Source organism: Sardina pilchardus, chromosome 20, assembly GCF_963854185.1.
Source record: "Sardina pilchardus chromosome 20, fSarPil1.1, whole genome shotgun sequence".
Classification (NCBI taxonomy): Eukaryota; Metazoa; Chordata; class Actinopteri; order Clupeiformes; family Clupeidae; genus Sardina; species Sardina pilchardus.
In genome coordinates, this window is record NC_085013.1 from 19,624,719 (window position 1) to 19,644,201 (window position 19,483).

At 53.0% G+C, this 19,483-nt stretch overlaps 1 protein-coding gene across 3 annotated transcripts in view; it reads right to left on the reverse strand.

The window, feature by feature from the left end:
* Positions 1-34: 34 nt before the first annotated feature.
* tiam2a (TIAM Rac1 associated GEF 2a) overlaps positions 35-19,483 on the reverse strand; it is an 84,337-nt gene continuing 64,888 nt past the window's right edge. For all 3 annotated transcript variants that reach the window (XM_062523775.1, XM_062523776.1, XM_062523777.1), the window contains exons 16-27: positions 12,804-12,995; positions 10,624-10,692; positions 9,839-9,964; positions 9,015-9,123; positions 7,230-7,409; positions 6,440-6,558; positions 5,476-5,584; positions 4,957-5,012; positions 4,588-4,681; positions 3,611-3,698; positions 3,130-3,272; positions 35-2,350 (exon numbers count right to left, since the gene is read on the reverse strand). In XM_062523775.1, coding sequence (XP_062379759.1) covers positions 1,575-2,350; positions 3,130-3,272; positions 3,611-3,698; positions 4,588-4,681; positions 4,957-5,012; positions 5,476-5,584; positions 6,440-6,558; positions 7,230-7,409; positions 9,015-9,123; positions 9,839-9,964; positions 10,624-10,692; positions 12,804-12,995 — 2,061 coding nt within the window. In that variant the 3' untranslated portion in view covers positions 35-1,574. The remainder of the gene's footprint in view (positions 2,351-3,129; positions 3,273-3,610; positions 3,699-4,587; positions 4,682-4,956; positions 5,013-5,475; positions 5,585-6,439; positions 6,559-7,229; positions 7,410-9,014; positions 9,124-9,838; positions 9,965-10,623; positions 10,693-12,803; positions 12,996-19,483) is intronic.

The following is a 19,483-nucleotide window of genomic DNA, read 5'->3' on the forward strand; positions in this document are numbered from 1 at the left end:
GCCACTTAGAAAGGAAAGGATCACCACACCACCGTCATGTCAGACACTGTTTATTACAAGTTACACTGTCTTCATTTGCAAAGAACTGTGAATATAAAATTCAAATTAAGTTACAGTACAGAGAAAATAGTATTATGTTCATATCTGGACATTTAAAAAAGGAACAATCTTCGAAGGAGCGCCTTTTGACGACTTGAGCTTTTTCACCCCTCCGGCAACTTGCCAAGTCAACACATTATTTCAATTAAATCTTGCTGATACCATTGGACACTTACCACCCCGTACACTGGTAGCTACAAACGCAGGGGGAGCATGAACACCATGCTAATTGGGTGAGATTACATTAGAATGCAAGACTCGTGATTGCTCTGTCTCCCCTTAGCATTTGTGTCTCAGGAATTCAAGCCATAGCCCAAAGTTTGCTTTCCTATATAAAAAATAAAATAAAAAAACTATCAATAAATTAAAAAAAGAGAGAGGAAAAACTGTTCTTTTTTTTCAATAAAAATCCAACAATTCCAAGAAATGTACAAATAAAAAATAAAAAGCAACGCTTCAAATTTAGGCAAATTGTGTATGCAGTGCACAAAAAATACAGCAAGGCAGATAGTCTGGACTAAAAAAAGAAAAAATAAATCTTTCAGTTGTTGTTTCAGCGCGACTCTGAGTCCCACTGGGGACGAGGTCAAGAGCAGCTCAGTCCGAGGTGCGCACTCCTGGTGTGTGTGTGTGTGTGTGTGTGTGTGTGTGTGTGTCTGGCTTTTGGCTGTGCATCAGTGCTCAGGCGGTAGCCGAGGCCAAGATTAGACAGCGAAAGTCACCTGATGTGGCTCTCAGGCGAGAGGCCTGTTGCCATGACGAGGGCAGCATCTAATTCATCAGATGGCAAAACAAGGGGGAGCGATCCCTGTCACAACTGGACACCACGCTGGGTTCGGGGGAAGGGGGGGGGGGAGTCGAGGCACGGAAACAGACGACCGGAGAGACGGCCCTCTGATCAGAGGAAGTGAAGCCCCCCCTGCTGGGGTCAGAGTGCCAAGCCCCCACCCCACAGGACTGTGGTGGACTCGAGTCTGTCTCTCCCACCTGCACCTTCATACTGACTAGAGGCAGCAAGAGGCCATCAGAGCTCCTCCAGGCCTTGTGAGAATATGGGGGCAGATCCTCCAGGCCTTGTGAGAATATGGGGGGAGATCCTCCAGGCCTTCTTCCTTCATGTCACCGTGGCATTGTTCAAGTTCACAGTCTCTCTCCTCCTGAATGGCAGTGGAAACGTTTGTTCTAGAGGTCAGTCATGATGTGTGCTCTACGCCAGGGGTGCCTCTCAACATGCCTCCTCGATCCTCGATGCTCGATCCTCGAGGGGCGTTCCCACTGATCTATAACTAACACTGGATAGACTATCCCATTGTTTCCCCCCCATCATTCTTTATGTAGATCAGTGAGGATCGAGGCCCGAGGAGCGAGGGAGGACGTATAAACGCTGCATGAGAGGCACCTCAGGTCTTTGGTCTGGGCTTGTCGTTGTCGTGGTGCGCGGTGGAGGGGTGGAGGTGTTGGTGTGCTGCGGGGCGCTAGGAGCTAGCGGTGGCGGCGCTGTTGTCTCCGCTCTCGGCCGCCTCGTAGAAGCAGTCCTCGTTGACCACCGAGGTGAGGCTCTGCACGCTGAACTCGCGCTCCAGCAGGCTGTTGAGGTCGGCCGCCGCCACCATCGCCGCCGCGTCCGTCTGGCTGTCCAGCGAGCGACTGTGCTCGCGCATGCTCAACAGCGCCCCCTGGCTGCGCCGCAGGCTACCACCGCCTCCGCTTCCACTGCCTCCGCTTCCACTGCCGCTCTTCCTCTTGATGGGGCAGAAGTGGCCGCGCTGGAGTCCCGGCTCGACGCGGGGGGACGTGGGCGGTCGCCTCTCGGGGGTGTCCACCTCACCGCCCTCGGGCTGGACGCAGGGTGCCGGGGCCCGCCCCGCCGCTTGCTCCTCGGACAGACGCAGGCGGCGGAACTGAGCCTCGATGGCGCTGGGCGGCGAGTCGCTGCGGGCCGCCGATGACGACGACGTCGACGACGTCAGCGTCAGGCGCTCGGCGAACTCCTCGTCCTCGTCGCTCAGGATGTCCGACTCCTTGAGCGGCGGCTCCGAGGCGCTGCCGCAGGGCGACAGGGACGAGGCGGCGGAGGACGGCGAGGGCGGCGAGAGACGAGCGGCGGGTTTCGGGGGACGCCCGTCGCTGGGGGTGCCACTGCTCAGACTGGCGTCGTCGGAGTCGGCCGGCCGCCGGCATGGCACATCTGCGTGGGGAGTGGCGGGGGAAGGAGGGTCCAGTCTGCAAAGCCAGGACGCCCTGGAGGAACCTGCAACAAGCACACACACACACACACACCAAAACAAGTCTGTCAGGTTTGCGGGCGTTCAGAGAGGGCACCATCTGGTTGATATACTACCATCACAGCCGATTATCCCCACTGAGATGATTGCGTACACAAGCAGCAGGCTCGCAGCGGTTCATCAGAGAGCAGAAAGGTCAGATGCCCCGGAGACAAAGCTGCTCTCACTCCCCCTCACCACAGCCTTATCACAAACAACAATACTCTCCCTATCAGCCTCATCACAAACAACAATACTCTCCCTATCTGTCCCCCCTCACCACAGCCTTATCACAAACAACAATACTCTCCCTATCAGCCTCATCACAAACAACAATACTCTCCCTATCAGCCTCATCACAAACAACAATACTCTCCCTATCAGCCTTATCACAAACAACAATACTCTCCCTATCAGCCTTATCACAAACAACAATACTCTCCCTATCTGCCCCTCCTCACCACAGCCTTATCACAAACAACAATACTCTCCCTATCAGCCTTATCACAAACAACAATACTCTCCCTATCAGCCTTATCACAAACAACAATACTCTCCCTATCAGCCTTATCACAAACAACAATACTGTCCCTATCTGTCCCTCCTCACCACAGCCTTATCACAAACAACAATACTCTCCCTATCAGCCTTATCACAAACAACAATACTCTCCCTATCAGCATCTGTCCCGTGCTCCTGGTGTTTACTCCCAGATGACCGATCCCCTGTGTTAATTGTTGGGGTTTTTTTTGCGAGGGACACTGACCTAGCCTTGCGGAGGAGGGCAGGGTGTTGCGGAGTGGGACGAGACGTTCCTTGCAGGCCCGGTCTGCTGGCATGTTCCGCCTCACGTTCTCCCTCAGAACCGACCGGATCACCTTGATGATGTTGACTTTGTTTTCTGGAATGCTGTTTGGAGAGAGAGATTGAGTATTCGTTTACCATAATTTCCAGTGTATTGGCCGCAGTGTGTATAAATTGCAGGACAGTGTTTTATACAAATTGAAAAAAAACAAAACCATGTAGTAACCACAGTGCTCAAATTTGTGCTTTAATCATAAAGAAGAATAAAGATATAAAATACAGTATATTCCTGTTCCTGACCCAGTGTATTAACCTCATCTTAACCTCAACCTAATCAATGTGTAAAGCTCAGTTATTAATCACAGGACATTACGGTGGCACTGGCCCCCACCTCTGAAGGATTCTCTCTCTCCCCCCGACTGTGTGTGTGTGTGTGCACTCACCTGCTGCAGAGCTGGAACACTGTCTCTGGCCTCCCCTCGATCTCCGACCTGGTGTGGATCAGCTCCCAGATGCAACTGGTTTCTGAGCCTGAGGTGGCAACACGGGGAGAAAGGGATCATGATATTACTCTGCTGTTCTCCACAATAGCCATCACAGTACTGTATACACACAGCCATGCTAATGCAGGAACCGGAATTGAATTGAATTGATTCATATTAATATATGAGGAAGAGCTCCCACTTAAGAGGATCAGCTTACACACACACACACACACACACATACATACACACACACACACACACACACACACACACACACACACGACAAGTGCACGCACACGCAAGCACATATATTGACATAGAAATTTAATCTCAGTGCACAAAACATCTTCCCTTTTCTCAGGCCCTTCCCTTCTTTTGGTACCAACTGCCCAGAGGTGTGTGCTGTGTGCTGTGTGTGTGTGTGTGTGTGTGCTGTGTGTGTGTGTGTGTGTGTGTGTGTGTGTGTGTGTGTGTGTGTGTGTGTGTGTGTGTGTGTGTGTGTGTGTGTGTGTGTGTGTGTGTGTGTGTGTGTGTGTGTGTGCGTGTGTATTGTGTGTGCGTGTGTAGTGTGTGTGTAGTGTCTGTGTGTAGTATGTGTGTGTGTGTGTGTGTGTGTGTGTGTGCTGTGTGTGTGTGTGCTGTGTGTGCTGTGTGTGTGTGTGTGTGTGTGTGTGTGTATTGTGTGTGCGTGTGTAGTGTGTGTGTAGTATGTGTGTCTGTGTGTAGTATGTGTGTGTGTGTGTGTGTGTGTGTGTGTGCTGTGTGTGTGTGTGCTGTGTGTGCTGTGTGTGTGTGTGTGTGTGTGTGTGTATTGTGTGTGCGTGTGTAGTGTGTGTGTAGTATGTGTGTGTGTGTGTATACTATGTGTGTGTGTTGTGTGTGTGTAGTATGTGGACAAAGCCACAGCTGTGGTAAACAGATGAGGGGACGCTCACCTGCTGAGTTCAGCCGCAGCTGCAGGGAGGAGCGCGGGATGAGCCAGCGGAACTTAAACGGGTCCGTGTCTCCGTGGGACGAGCGTGGGCCACTCTGTACACACACACACACACACACACACACACACACACACAATACATACACACACACACACAAACAACACACACACACACACACACACACACACACACACACACACACATATACACAATACACACACACACACACACGCACACAATACACACATAGACACACACACAGAGAAAAACAATGAGGTGAGTTAGTGGGGATTTCCAGCTTGTTTAGACAGGAGAACAGTAATTAGCTACACGAGAGGAGGCTCTCCTCTGAGAGGGACGTCTCATCACCTTCTTCTTGAGCTTGTTGTTGTCCCGGTAGACGAGGATGACCGCTTTCTTGAACACTGATGAGAGAAAAGAGGAGTTGCTGTGAAATTGGACCAGGCGGCTCCGCACCACACTCAAATGGGGCTCCATCCAGACTTCTAGATGGGATTCCCTCAGATCTCAGACAAGACTCTGCCAATGCTTTTACACCGCCATATCATCTAATTTTCCTCTTGTTTAAAATTGAATCAAAGCGCCCAGGGAAAAACCCATTATGGAATTTCTTAAACTCTGCGGCAATGCGCTTCATCTTAACTCTCATTTCCCGAAAGACGTTCACGTAACAATGTGAGTGATTTTTCCGGAATGGCGATTTTGATCTGTTCTAATCTCGTCCCGCTAGCGTTCCAGTGTGTGTTTCCGAGCGCCATGTGGTACCCAGGGACACTAGCCATGCTGATGGAACTGGCCAAGCATGCTGGGAGTGCATGTGGCACGGAAATGTCCAATTCCCATGATGCTTCCGAGCGCCTCACTCACCAAAGACGGTCAGCTCCGGGTCCTTCCTCATGCGGCCCAGCGAAGGGAACGGGTTGAGCCAGATGACCGAGGAATGCATGAGGAACTCTCCCATGGAAATCTCAGTGACCTGCCATAGGAAGAAGGGAAGAGAGAGAGAGAGAGAGAGAGAGAGAGAGAGGGGGAGGGAAAAAAACATCCCCAGGGTTAGTCCAGTCCAATCTTACTGATCACGGCTGCATGGAATGCCAAGAGAACTGGACACACATTCCATAAAACAGTCCCGAATGTCGGTCCCAAATAGTCCCAAAACAGTCCCAAACGTCCCCAAAGCAATGTTTGACATTTTGGCTTAGCCATACTGATCTTAATTGTCATATTCTAGCTGTATTGTGTTTCCTAATGGCCGACCGTGTTATGTGCTCGTTCAGGGCTGCCTTAAATGATCATTTGACTACAGACAGCTGGCTCTTCGTAATGACAGTGATCGCAAAAAAAACATTAATGCACAAAAGAGGCAATGTGGGCGTTCGCTAAGCAGAAACGAGAATTTGAACACAGGGTTGCATTAACCAGGAAGCTCTCTCAAAAAAGCGAGGGGGCACGAGTGCTCGCTAATTGTTTGCGTGTTGCCGTGTGCATGGCACAGGCTGGGTAATGGAAGAGCCCATGTGGTCTCCATGTCTGGCAGAGGTTAGCGAGAAACGCCAGCGTTGTTAGCAAGCTCCCTAATTAGCGCGCTCATTTACTTAGCTAATTCTGGTGTGCGTGTGATTGATCTGTTGTGTCAGGTGTGCTCCTGCTTGGCTGTGAAGAAGCCCGTCTGTCACAGTTGCCCTTCGAGGATGAGGCTGCCCATCCAAGCTTTAAAGGGACATAACAGGTCTGCTGGCATCAGTGTACGTGTGTGTGTGTGTGTGTGTGTGTGTGTGTGTGTGACTTAAGGGGGAATGGGGGATGGGGTGGGGGGGTGGGGGGGGTTCACCTCTTTGTCTGCAGTGCTCTGCTCCGCCACCAGCTGGTCGAACACAGTGCCGTAGTCCTCGTAGATCTTCTGCATCTCATTGATGTGACTGGCCACCTTCTCCATGGCCTTCAAGGCCTCTGTGGATACACACACACAATAGGAGCACGTGAGGCCATTGTACTGTATGGAGTCATCGTACATCTTAGTGGAGTAGTGGAGTCCACATCCATAACCATGCTGGGTTTTGAATAAAGGAAAGTGTGTGTGTGTGTGTGTGTGTGTGTGTGTGTGTGTGTGTGTGTGTGTGTGTGTGTGTGTGTGTGTGTGTGTGTGTGTGTGTGTGTGTGTGTGTGTGTGTGTGTGTGTGTGTGTGTTTGACCATTGCACTCTGAATGTGTCTTGTCGTTGAGTCCAAAGCCATAACCATACTGGGTTTTATATAAGTAAATAAGTAAATGTGTGTATTTGTGTATGTGACTATTTCACTCTGAATGTCTTGTAGTGTCCAAAGCCATAACCATGGGGTACATGTAACTGGGCTTTACAGGGTGATGACGCCTGACAGGCAGAGCTGAGCTTGGCCACATATCTAATATTTAGGGAACATCGTCTAGAGACAGGACATGATTGACCTTCCGTGACAGCACAAGTGTTGAAATGTATCAATTCGATTACACTTCACTGGTTTGTAGCATAAAGGATCTTGAACACTTTCATATTCACATTCACAGTTGCTCACTTGTGCTATGCCTTATACTTCAATATAAATAAATAAGAAAAGTGTGTGTGTGTGTGTGTGTGTGTGTACCTGTCAGGTGGTAGTGCTCCTCGCTGTCCGTGTCGGTCAGCGACACCAGCTCTCGGAGCAGCAGAGGGTACTTGAGCACCCTCTGCACCGGCTTGATCAGGTAGGACTCCAGCGTGGACGAGTGCTGCTTGGTCGGGTTCCTGGCGTCCAGAAACTCTTTGAAGGCCTGGTCAGTTTTCGCTGAGGATGGGGGAAAAGAAAAACAAGACAACGCAACAGTCAGATCACACTTTCACACACCCTTCTGTGAATACAGATGTCCAGTCTCAGTGGACACTGCAGGGGACTGCAGGTCAAGGAGGGGAGGGAAGGGGGGAGGGGGAGGGGGGAGGGGGGATTGTCAGGCTCAAAGGACCTGCCCTGCACCGTGTCCACAAGGGGGCAGTAGTGGCTACTCAGCATCCTTCTTTTTTTTTTACAACCACTGCAGCAAAATGGGAACCACCGCATAACACAGTAGACTGAGCAGCCTCTGGAGAGTGCTGGAGGTGGCCATTGGCCGACACGTCCGCTGGACACAGACACAATTAGGTGACGTCGAGGACAAAGAGGCCGTGCCAATTCAGCTCCTTCCACGTTTGAGACGTTCTTTAGCTTCTCACGGGAATCAAGAGGTGCCATTAGGGCAATAATTGAGGCACTCAGAGAGCCCTCAGACCGTCAACACACATTGACACTTCATGCAATGCTGCCAAGTAATTGGCAGGCAATTAGCGAGTAAACACGTTTTGGTCCTATAAAAACCCTTCCCACCGCCAGCCGCAGTGAGAACGGGAGGCTTCAGCTCAGCGCCACAAAGCAGCGTGAGAACGTGTAATTACGGGGGCTGCTGACACACACCCACACACACGACAGGACGCTCAACCCCCCATCCTACTCCCACCCCCAGACATCTTCTGTCCCAGCATAAACTCTCACCCTCTCACACACACACACACACGCACACACGCTCACACACACACACACACACGGATGTCCTTCTAGAAAATGACTGGAGGCGCTTGCCAGGTCTTTTTTCTTCCCTGTCGGCCATTAAAATGTAATTCTGGTACCTGCCCGTAGAAGTGCGTCTGGGCCCTTGTAATGGGAGGAATTAAAGAGGCGCTGGGGTACAATTTTCCCCTTACGTCGCGATTGAGGCCACCCCCATCGCTCCCATTCATTCTAGACCGGGCAGCCTGCCCACCACGGAGAAGCAGGCCAATGCTGGAGGCATAAATTAAGTTCAACATTTATATTCCGTCATATACTGAGAGTCTCATAATGATTAGCCCACACTGTAAGCTTTTAACAACCCTCCCCTCGTTATAAACCGGGCAAACAGCCCCCTGCTTCAGGACCACAGGCAGGCGGGCCAGCTCACCGATCCGATCGGGAAAATTAGATACCGAGAGCTGCGGGAAACGCTGGACTAGCAACCACTTCCCAAATCCCGCACAGTTAAAGCGAATTAGCATTTCCTCACCTCCGGTGTGTACCAAACGCGCGCTTTTATCCTGCCTACGGGCTCAGACAAAGTTAGTGACGATAAGTGGACCATGTTATTCATTCATAACCGGGAGGCATGTGGAGGGAGGGGGGGTGCAAACAATAATCTCATTAGCTTAAAAGCATAGACAGTGATGCAAAGAGGCTGCAATGAGATTTAAGAAGGGAGAGTGGCCACAAGAAAGAGGGGGAGAGAGGGAGAGAGAGAAAGAGAGAGAGAACAGAGATGAAGATGGAAAGATGTGTGTGTGTGTGTGTGTGTGTGTGTGTGTGTGTGTGTTTTTTTGCTGCGGCTACCTCGTTCCAGGACTTTCTGGACCTTGATGTGATTGGCGCAGAAGCCGCTGTAGAGCTTGAAGTGATCGGCGTAGTACAGGAAGGACCCGCCCAGGGAGAAGAGCAGCTTCTGCAGAAACAAAAAATAAAACCCATCACCATCACCCAAAAGATCCGCCGCGTCACTCTCTCTCGGCCATGTTGTGTTTCTAGTTCCTGCTGGTCTGCGCTGTGTAGCTCCCTCTCTACACGCTGTAGCGCGCGGATCAAAGGAGCCTGTGCTCCACTTAAGCCTGCTCCAATCAATAGCGCCGCACCTCACCGCGGCTCAGTCGAGCATGCCGCCATGACACATCGTCAATACTTCATCTTGCTTTATTGGACACTCATTGAGAGGCAAGTTTATGTTGGAGGGTGACTCGGCCAATCCTGTTGACCCGCCGCAGACGTGACAAGGGGACACCAGGGGGCGAGGCGGGCGGGTGGGGGGGCGAGGTGAGTGTGGGGGGGGCGAGACGAGTGTGTGTGTGTGTGGGGGGGCGAGGCGAGTGTGGGGGGGCGAGGTGAGTGTGGGGGGGGCGAGGTGAGTGTGGGGGGGGCGAGACGAGTGTGGGGGGGGCGAGACGAGTGTGTGTGTGTGTGGGGGGGCGAGGCGAGTGTGGGGGGGCGAGGTGAGTGTGGGGGGGGCGAGGTGAGTGTGGGGGGGGCGAGGTGAGTGTGGGGGGGGCGAGACGAGTGTGTGTGTGTGTGGGGGGGCGAGGCGAGTGTGGGGGGGCGAGGTGAGTGTGTGTGTGTGTGTGTGTGTGTGTGTGTGTGTGTGTGTGTGTGTGTGTGGGGGGGCTTACCTTGAACTGCATGGGAGTTTCCAAGGTGCTGAAGTCCGGCGAGGAGGCAATGCGCTCCTCCAGGGTCTGAAGGAACACCCTCTGGAAGTCCAGCATTTCGGGCAAACTCCCGAAGAGGCTCTCCATCTGAGAGAAGAGACGCCATGCGGAGAAGAAGCCATTAGGGAAGCTACTCACACACACACACACACACACAGAACACAAGAGCAGCCTCCTCTTACAACACGCCATTAAAAAGAGTTTTAATATGCAGTGTCATCCTGCCTGCCCTGCACTGCGTGCCGCTTCATCACATGAGTTGGCTGGGCCGCTGCCAGCGCTCTGTGTGTCCGTGGCATGCTAAGTCACGTCTTAATGGCGCTTTCATTCGGCCCCGGGCTTAGCGGGCATCGACTGATCTCTCCTCCGGGAAGCTGGCGGCGGTGGCGAGGTCAGCACCAGTTCACCGGGGTGACTACGCGGGAACTGACGGGGCTGATACGCTAGTCATTATTAGCCCAGGTGACTGTGAACCGCTAAACCAGAGCTAAGTGTGTGTGTGTGTGTGTGTGTGTGTGTGCAGGCACGTGCTAACTAAGACCTTAGTCAAACTAATGAGACAGAAATCCTTTCACTGGGTATTACAGCCGCTGTGATGCGGTGTGGTCAGCCCTCGTCCACTCCCCTCCGCTCAAGTCTGTTCTCAGATCAGACGTGGAGCTGATCCAGAGCCTGTTGTTGTTATCTTATCTGGGTTAGCAAGGCTTAGCGTTAGCACATCATAAGTCAATTTCATGCAGCCTTACCTCGTCTTGCGTGAGGAAGGTCTCCTTCTGCAGGGGCTTTAGGTAGATCTCAAACAAGCAGCTCAGATCCTGGAGACAGGGGAGAGACGTGAGGTTCGGTTAAGCGTCAAAACAGCAACACTGACATGTTCCCAAGACATCTCTGTGCTGTGCATACTCCCCCTGTCTAGCTTCTCTCTCTGACACCTCCTAGCTTTTTTTTTTTATTTATTTTTTTTTTTTAAGCAAGCTGATAGTCAGAAGTCCCCGTCACCTCCAAAGCGGCGTGCTGTCAGCCCCTTGGGGCCACGGCAGAGTTTAGTCAACAGCAGTGTTATACGATACGTGATCTAAAGACACTAGACTAGATAGACCTCACACTAATGGGCCTGAGGAGGCTTATCTAATTGCAGTGCACCAAACGCCTTCTATCTGCAGGACCACACAGCTACTAAGCATCCCTCTAAACATCTTCAACCCCCCCCCCGCAACGCACACACCACAAACACACACATACACAATCGACACACTCACACACTAATACACACTACCACAAGCACACACACTTCCCCAATCACACTCTCTCTCTCTCTCTCTCTCTCTCTCTCACAGAGACAGACAAGACCCATACACAGACACACGTGCACACACACAGACACACACACACGCACACCCACCCAGAGAGATTGCTGGGCTGTTTTGCCTGCTCTCCCTGTTTTAATGCACTGGCGGTCTGTCAGGGCGTCAGCCTGGATATTCTCATTAGCCTGATTTATGGGGAGCCACCGGCTCGCGCACGCAGCACATCACAGACAAATGGCTCCTGCTCCGGCAAAGGACGCTGTGAAGGCAGTGCCCCCCACCCCACACACACCCACACACACACACACACACACACACACACACACACACACACACACACACACCACCTCTCCATCCTCCTCCACCTCCACACCCCGACACAAATCACCAGGCAGCAGCATGATCACCCACTTCCCCTGATGCACTTTAAACAGTAGGATGTGTGGGGTGTGTGTGTGTGTGTGTGTGTGTGTATGTCTGTGTGTGTGTGTGTGTGTGTGTGTGTGTGTGTGTGTGTGTGTGTGTGTGTGTGTGTCTGTGTGTGTGTGTGTGTGTGTGTGTGTGTGTGTGTGTGTGTGTCAGAGTGTGTGTGTGTGTGTGTGTGTGTGTGTGTGTGTGGCTGAGGGTGTGTATGTGTGCTTGTGGTTGTGTTTGTGGTGTGTGCAAATGAGGATGTGTGTGTGTGTGTGTGTGGTGGGGTAATCATCACAGACACTCTTTAAGCTTCCCAGAGGGGTGTGTGTGTGTGTGGGGGGGGGTGGGTGGTCTGCTGAAACATGAACCCTGCCTGGGCTTTTAAGAAATGATCCAGGTGAAAGCGCCCCATTTCTCCCCTACCCTCCCAATTTAACCTCTCAAGGTCTCTCCGATTATTCAGCACAGAGGACTGCCTTCCGCGCCGCTCCCCTCTCATTGGCCCAGGAGTTAATTAATCAGCTGCCCTCAAGGCGATCAATAGCGCATCCATCCATCTAGCTCCGCCTGATCCGCCGTCTCAACCAAACCCCCCTACCACTCACTGGGTCTCCTTATTCCAATGGGAACATGCTCACACACACACACACACACACACACACTCAACTCTCCCCACTTAGTGCATCTCCTTGTTCCAATGGGAACATGCTCACTCACACACACACACACACACACACACACACACACACACACACACGTGTGTGTAAGCCAGTGCATGATGGGGAGCTCAATGTCCCACGCAGGCGTGCAGTTTCTGCTTAAGCGTAATAAATCTAAACATGACGAACAGCCCATTCAGTCGCCCCTGCGCTGCTGCCGCGCTGAGCACACTTAATGACTTGCTTTCTTAATGCACCAAAGATGGAGAGAGAGAGAGAGAGAGGGAGAGAGAGAGAGAGAGAGAGGGAGAGAGGGAGAGAGAGAGAGCAGCCTATTCTTAGCACTGTGGAGGATTTTCATTGCTTTTGAGTGGTAATGGCTGCCATGATGTTTCCTCTTTATTTCGGTCCCTTTCTAATGACTTTCATGTGAAAACAAAGAGGATCTCCCTTCAGCGGCTGAGAGGCTGAGATCAGGCTGAGATCAGGCTGAGAGTTGAACCCAAGCCACCTCTTCACCTGATCCCATTAGGAGTTTATTCACACCTTGACGTAGGACTTCTCGGTGTCCACCAGCTCCTGGATGACCTTGCGCAGGCGCTCGGTGGCGGACATGTGGCGGGGGCAGGGCCGCAGCAGCGTGGGCTCGGCGTGGGCCGCCGACTCCTTCTGGCCCTCCATCAGACCTCCAGAGCCCTCCTGGAACGAGTGGTACAGTGTGCACACCGTCTCCACACTCTGCAGGGGGGAGAGGGGGGGGGGGTGAGGAAGAGAGAGAGAGGAAGAGAGATGGAGAGACAGGAAGAGAGGGAGAGAGGGAGAGAGGAAGAGAGAGAGATGGAGAGAGGGGGGAGAGAGAGAGAGGAGAAAGAGAGAGGGGGAGGAGAGAGAGAGGGAGAGGAGAAAGAAGGAAAGAGAGTTAATTTATCTACCGTATACAGTAGATGCTGGGAATACATTATCTCCAACTCCTTGACTGAAAAGACTTGTAAATCCACAAGCAAAGTATAGCGTAATACACCCTTCTCTGCAGAGGAGAGAGATAGAGAGAGGAGAAGGAGAGAGAGAGAGAGAGAGAGAGAGAGAGAGAGAGAGAGAGAGAGAGAGAGAGAGAGAGGGAGAGAGAGGAGAGAGAAAGAGGGGGCAGCTCAGTCTGTCCATTTCGTGACAGCATGTTGTTGAGCTCCCAGGAATGATCTTTAGAACACGCATCTGTGGGCAGGAGGTTGAAAAATGGTATTGAGTACAACACACGGCTGAGACGTTCACCTTTGAGAGGGGGAGGAGAGGAGAGGAGAGGTGGGGAGGGGAGGGGAGGAGAGGAGAGGTGGGGAGGGGAGGGGAGGGGAGGAGAGGTGGGCACTCTGAAAGCCCAAGAATAAGCACCACTGCACATCTAAGGAAGGAAAAAATAAATATCTCCAAATGCTGCCTTTTGTGGATGTTCAACCCCCTCTGCAAGGGTATTTTTAGAGTGAAAGCCTTCATTATGTACATGGGGGCAAGATTGGCTGAGATGAACCGGAAAGAGCAGGAAAAAGAACGAGAGAATGAAAGAGAGGAAGAGAGGGATAGAAAGAGAAAGAGAGAGAGAGAAAGAGAGAGAGAGAGAGGACACTGTGCAGCTCTGCTCTCCTCTGCATGACAATGAGGTGGGGTGAGCCCAGCTGACTGGCCAGCCCATCAGGACGCAGGAGCCTCTCTCTCCTTTAAAAGCAGTGTCCTTAACCCAACACTAAACGCAGCACAGCTTGCCTTCCCCATTTGCCAGCACAGCCCCGGCTCCCAGCTTCCCCGCTCCGTCCCTGAGACTAAAGTACCTTTGAAGGGGCCGCCGTCCTCTGGATGGGACTGGGGGAGGCAGGGGGGAGGGGGAAGAGGGGGAAGGAGGGGGATTTCTGCCGAGGGCGACAGGGAGGGCAAGAAACTCCACAGACTCCGACTGGCTCGGCGCCAAGCGTGGTGGCAGATGAGCATCCCTCAGTGGGAGTGTGTGCAGTGTGCACGGTGGACCTTGGTAACTGCAGCGCAGACGCATCTCTTATCGGAGTGTGTGTGCGTGTCTAAGAGGGCTCGGAGCTATGAAACATACTCATAGACGTAAACATCCAATCATCTCTCTCTCTCTCTCTCGCTCTCTTTACATACAGACAGACACACACACACACACACACACATAGAGACATGCAGGTACACACACATAGACACACACAGATACATACACACGTAAACACACACAGGTACACACACATAGACACACACACAGATACACACACACATAGACATGCAACGCAGGTACACACACACCCACGCATACCACAACCAAAGAGGGGACCGGTCTGCGGTCCCAAGGTGGACTCTGCACCACACACACACACACACACACACACAGGAGCCCAGAGTGCAGAGGAGTGCAGCGGAGTGAACGGAAGAGCTCCAGCTCCAGGAGAGCGCTGGCCTCACGCAGAGGCCCACGGCCGCCTTCCGAGACCAGGTCTGCTAATTACGGCGCGTCCTCCGAGACCGAGCGGGGGGAAGAGCTTCAAAGCTAATCAGTGAAGTGGAACAGGAGCTGCCCAATACACACACACTCCCCCACCTCCCGGTGAGGACACCCAGGGAAGTAGCCTGCGCGGCGCAGTGCAGTCGAGTGGTCCTGCTAAGGAACAACGGACCACCGCTGCTGCTGCTACTGCTGCAGTCGACAGAAACGGCTGCACGGCGCGCTCCTGGACTGTCACATCAGGAATGCATATATTCCACCAGCGCTAATGCTGTGGACATGAAACATACTCTGCGCTCTGCTGGGAGGCGAGCTGCTCACGCACGTGTGTTCTTTCTATCGCCAGCGTCGCAGCAGATACATGCAAGCGCCTCTGTTTAATGGCACTGCGCTCACTTCACATACCGACTCCAACATCCCCACAGTGACACATCAGAGCACACGCATATGTGCACACACACATCTGCACGCACATGCACAGAGCAGAAATGTGCATTTAACAATGTACAATGTACAGGTACACACATATACACACCCACACAGTTAGTCTCTCACACACACACACCTGCAAACATGTGTATGTGCACACGCAAAGCATATGTATATGTACACGTACACATACACACAAACAAAGCGTGTATATATACAGATACACACACATATGTTGTTGGTGGGCCGTAACGTATACACACACACCTAGACACACACACAAACAAACAAGATGTGTATTAACATAATCCAATGGCTGGCGGTATGGTGGTGAGCGATTAAACGATAGCGGGTGCAGACACTAATCGATGGTGGAGAGGAGAGTAGAGGCGAGCGGTGCGGTGCGGTGCGGAGTGGAGGCGATCTATCTCGATATCTACCCCATCTCTCCTCTCCCACTGATCACAGTAATTGTGCGGCGCGCTCGCCTGCAGTTTGCTTTTGCTGCAGTCACCGGGGGGCTGAGGGGAACTCGGCAGGCCGGCGCTACCTAGCACAGCGGCCGGCGCACAAACACCTGGACGAGCCCACGCTTCGCCTTTGTGTACTGCAGCAAATAACACCCACACAGACACACAGTCCACACAAGCCCCGACTAGCCCGATCCGCCAGGTTCAAACGACAACAACGGAACAAAGTCAGAACAAGAGAGTTTTCTTTTTTTGTTGCTTTTTTTGGTAACAATACACACAGAAGCCACCACGCGAAGCCACCCTGCGTGGCACGTGCCAGATGACCCACTTATCTAATTACGGGACGCGGACCGGGAGTCTGCGGAGGCACAGGCAGAGTCAGAGGGAGGGGAGGGTGGGGAAAAAACGAAAACCAAAGAAAATGACAAGCGATGTTGACAGGTCTGGGTTCAGCCCTCCTCCTCCTCCTCCTCCTCCTCCTCCTCCCCCTCCTCCGCTGGCGTGCACTTGACAGCTCCAGCAATGATGCTCCGTGGTTGTCAAAGCTACGCTCCGCACCCGTTTTTGAGCAGCCCCAACACTGTGCACCGCACAGAGAGAGAGAGAGGGAGAGAAAGAGAAAGAGAGAGAGAGAGAGAGAGAAAGAAAGAGAGACACAGAGAGAGAGGGGGGGAGAGAGGAAAAGAGAGAAAAAAAATATCCTGACTCTGCCTCTGTCCATCACCGGGCGCCGCGCGCTCCCCAGCCGCTCCGCAGCCCTGACCCCTGACCCCTCTGCCCTCGTCTGTTTGGGATCCGACACGTCAGCGGCCCCGGCGGGCCCCTGCACCCCTCCACCCATCCTGCCTGCCCGTCCTGCCCGTCCCGCGGGCACTTACCATGAAGAGCAGCCGGTACAGGAGCCTCCACGCGGCCGTGGCCTGGCGCTGGGTGCGGCGTGCCAGGGAGCAGCCCTTCCTGCGGAGCCGACCGGGCCGCGAGGCTGGCATGGCGTTTGGGCGGCGGCGGTGGTGGTGGCGGTAGTCAGGCTGGGGCTATGCTCGCACAGCTGGCCCTTTCCTCTGACTAGCTCTCTCTCTCTCTCTCTCTCTCTCTCTCTCTCTCTCTCTCTCTCTCTCTTTCACTCACTCACTCACTCTCTCTTTCTATCTCTGTGTCACTCTTTCACTCACACACACACAGCGTGAGTTTGCCTCTTCACAGCCTCATGTCGAGGCTGCTCGCTGCCCCTCTGCTTGTCGATGTCCAGCGTTCTGCGGCAGGCCTCCCCGATCCCCTGACAGCCGCGCGGCGAGGCGAGCCTGTCCCTGCGGAGCCGAGGGGGCTTTTGATGGGATCTAACGCATCGATTCGGACGGCCCGTTCTGGCCGCGTAGGCACAACATAAAACTGCTGCCGCCCACCGAAATCTGCATATCTATCAGCGTGGACTGAAAGCACCCCTGTGCGGTGGAGGTGGGTGAGGGGTGAGGTGGAGAGGTGGACACACACACACACACACACCAAACAACACACACACCAAACAACACACACACACACACACACACACACACACACACACAGACACACACAACACACACACACACACACACACACACACACACACACAGCGTGCATCCCCACCTCGCGTGACCGGCGCAGCTTCCAGAGAGCATAACACATGAGCAGACAGTAGCTGCGGGCCGCTGCCAAAGGCCCCGGGCCCTTTCAATAATGCCTCCACACACACAATGACGAGCCTTCTGGCCGGACCCACCTCTCGCTGGCCTGAACAGGAGCCGCGGCCTGAGCGGCAGGGAGGCCATGAATGGGGGATTCACCACAACTGGCCGCGGATTAAACACACAGAAAAGGGGGAAAAACAAGGGGGCAGGGGGCCGGACGGCAGCAGCCCGGCGTAACCTCTCTCCACCGGCGCCGCCGCCAGCCCTCGTCACGGTAGTGAGCCGGAACCGCACGCATCCGCGGGGCGCCGGGAGTTTTTCAGGAAACCGGGGCAGCGCGGGACAGCTCAGGCTCGACACGCTCTCGCTCTCTAAGTCTGGGCAGATGAGATGACCCCCCCCCCCTCCCCCTTTTCCCCTTTGAAACGCGGCGAGAATTTTTCGTGAGGCGAAGCAAACGGCACCCTGAGGCGCCGGCTGATGTGTCACACACACACACACACACACACACACACACACACACACACACACAGACACGCGGCGGGCCACACAAAGGGATTTGGGCGCCTGGTGCTGGTGTTGGTCAACAGAGCTCCCTGAAGGTCACTGGATAAGTGACACAGAGCCTCTTTCAGTCCAAAGCCAGGTCACCTGATCCTCCCCAGCCTGCTGCTGCTGCTGTCCACTGAGGGGGAGGCTGCACAGCGAGGGACTGTGTCTGTGTGTGTGTGTGTGTGTGTGTGTGTGTGTGTGTGTGTGTGTGTGTGTGTGTGTATGTGTGTGTGTGTGTGTGTGTATGTGTGTGTGTGTGTGCGTGGGGAGATGTGACCGACCTTCCTCTCTATTAGATAAAAGCAGCTACAGTAGGCCCCCTCCCACAGCAACGAGGAGCCTCATGCAAGGCTGCGCAACACCCCGCGCACTGGCGACGACGGTGGCAGATTTATTTTTCATTTAACATTTATCAAGCCACTGCAGGTCACAAATGACATCTGTTAGTGTGGCTCAGCGCAACCCGGGGGTTGTCTGAAAAATTCAGACTGTTTACAAACAGTGAATCTGCATCCAGACAGAACAATACTGCAGGAGACACAAACAACTGTGATGAGATGTCAGGACTCTGTCGCATCATGAGAATGAACCTATTAATCCAGTGAGGGTTGTTTTGTCTCTGTACCCCCGACGCTGCCTCCTGTCATATGGCCGCGTGTGTGAGAGCCGTTGTTTTGGGAATCCACGAGGGGAACAACAATATCACAGGTCACCGGAGGCGTGGTAGGAGACAGGGATTACCAATCCCAACGTGTCTGCCAAGGGTGGACTGGATTATCCTTTGGTCTGCTGTTTATTTCCATGAGCAAGGTGTAGCCACCATCCCACACACCTCCCCTCTTTCACGAAAAAAAAAAAAAACATCCGTCAGAAACGTCGCAGAGACTCTACTTTGCCCCGACTTTGCACTTGACATCATTCACCGGGACGGAGAGAAGTGACGGAGGACGTAGCGCTTTTTGAAAGGGAGGGCGAGGCATCACTGCCATCCGCTCAGCCGGCTACAGTTGGAGATGAAAACGCTCTAAGAAAAAGAAAAAAAGCAATCGGCACAAAGGGGTCTGTTGTCTCTGAGCACACACACACACACACACAAAAAAGTATCAGTCGTAGCCAGGGGCCGCAGGTAAAATATGGCACGTCCCTTCGGTGCCCCTTGCCCATTCCTCAGCAGAAAATATCCTGTCATGCAGTAGTAAAGCCCTGACAGGATGTGATTCATCCCGCAGGTTAGGGCTATTGTACCATGTTGCCATCTTCTTTTCAAAGCTCAATAAATAAAGACACGCGCACATAAATCAAACAGGGAGGCAAAGCCGAGGCTCACTGGTTCTGCCCATTATACGCCGCGGTGCTCATTTTAAACAAATATTATTCTTCCACGGGGGTCTCCGCGGAGTTTGGAGCCAATGTTTTAATAATGAAAGCCTCTTCTATTAAAACCCATTCTGGAGTCCCCAGAGCATGCAGGATCAGCCACCAGAACACACACACACAACACAATCTACATACACACACACACACACACACACACAACACAATCTCCACACACGCACACACACACAGCACAATCTAGTGCATTAGAATGAAGGCAATGTAAATGCT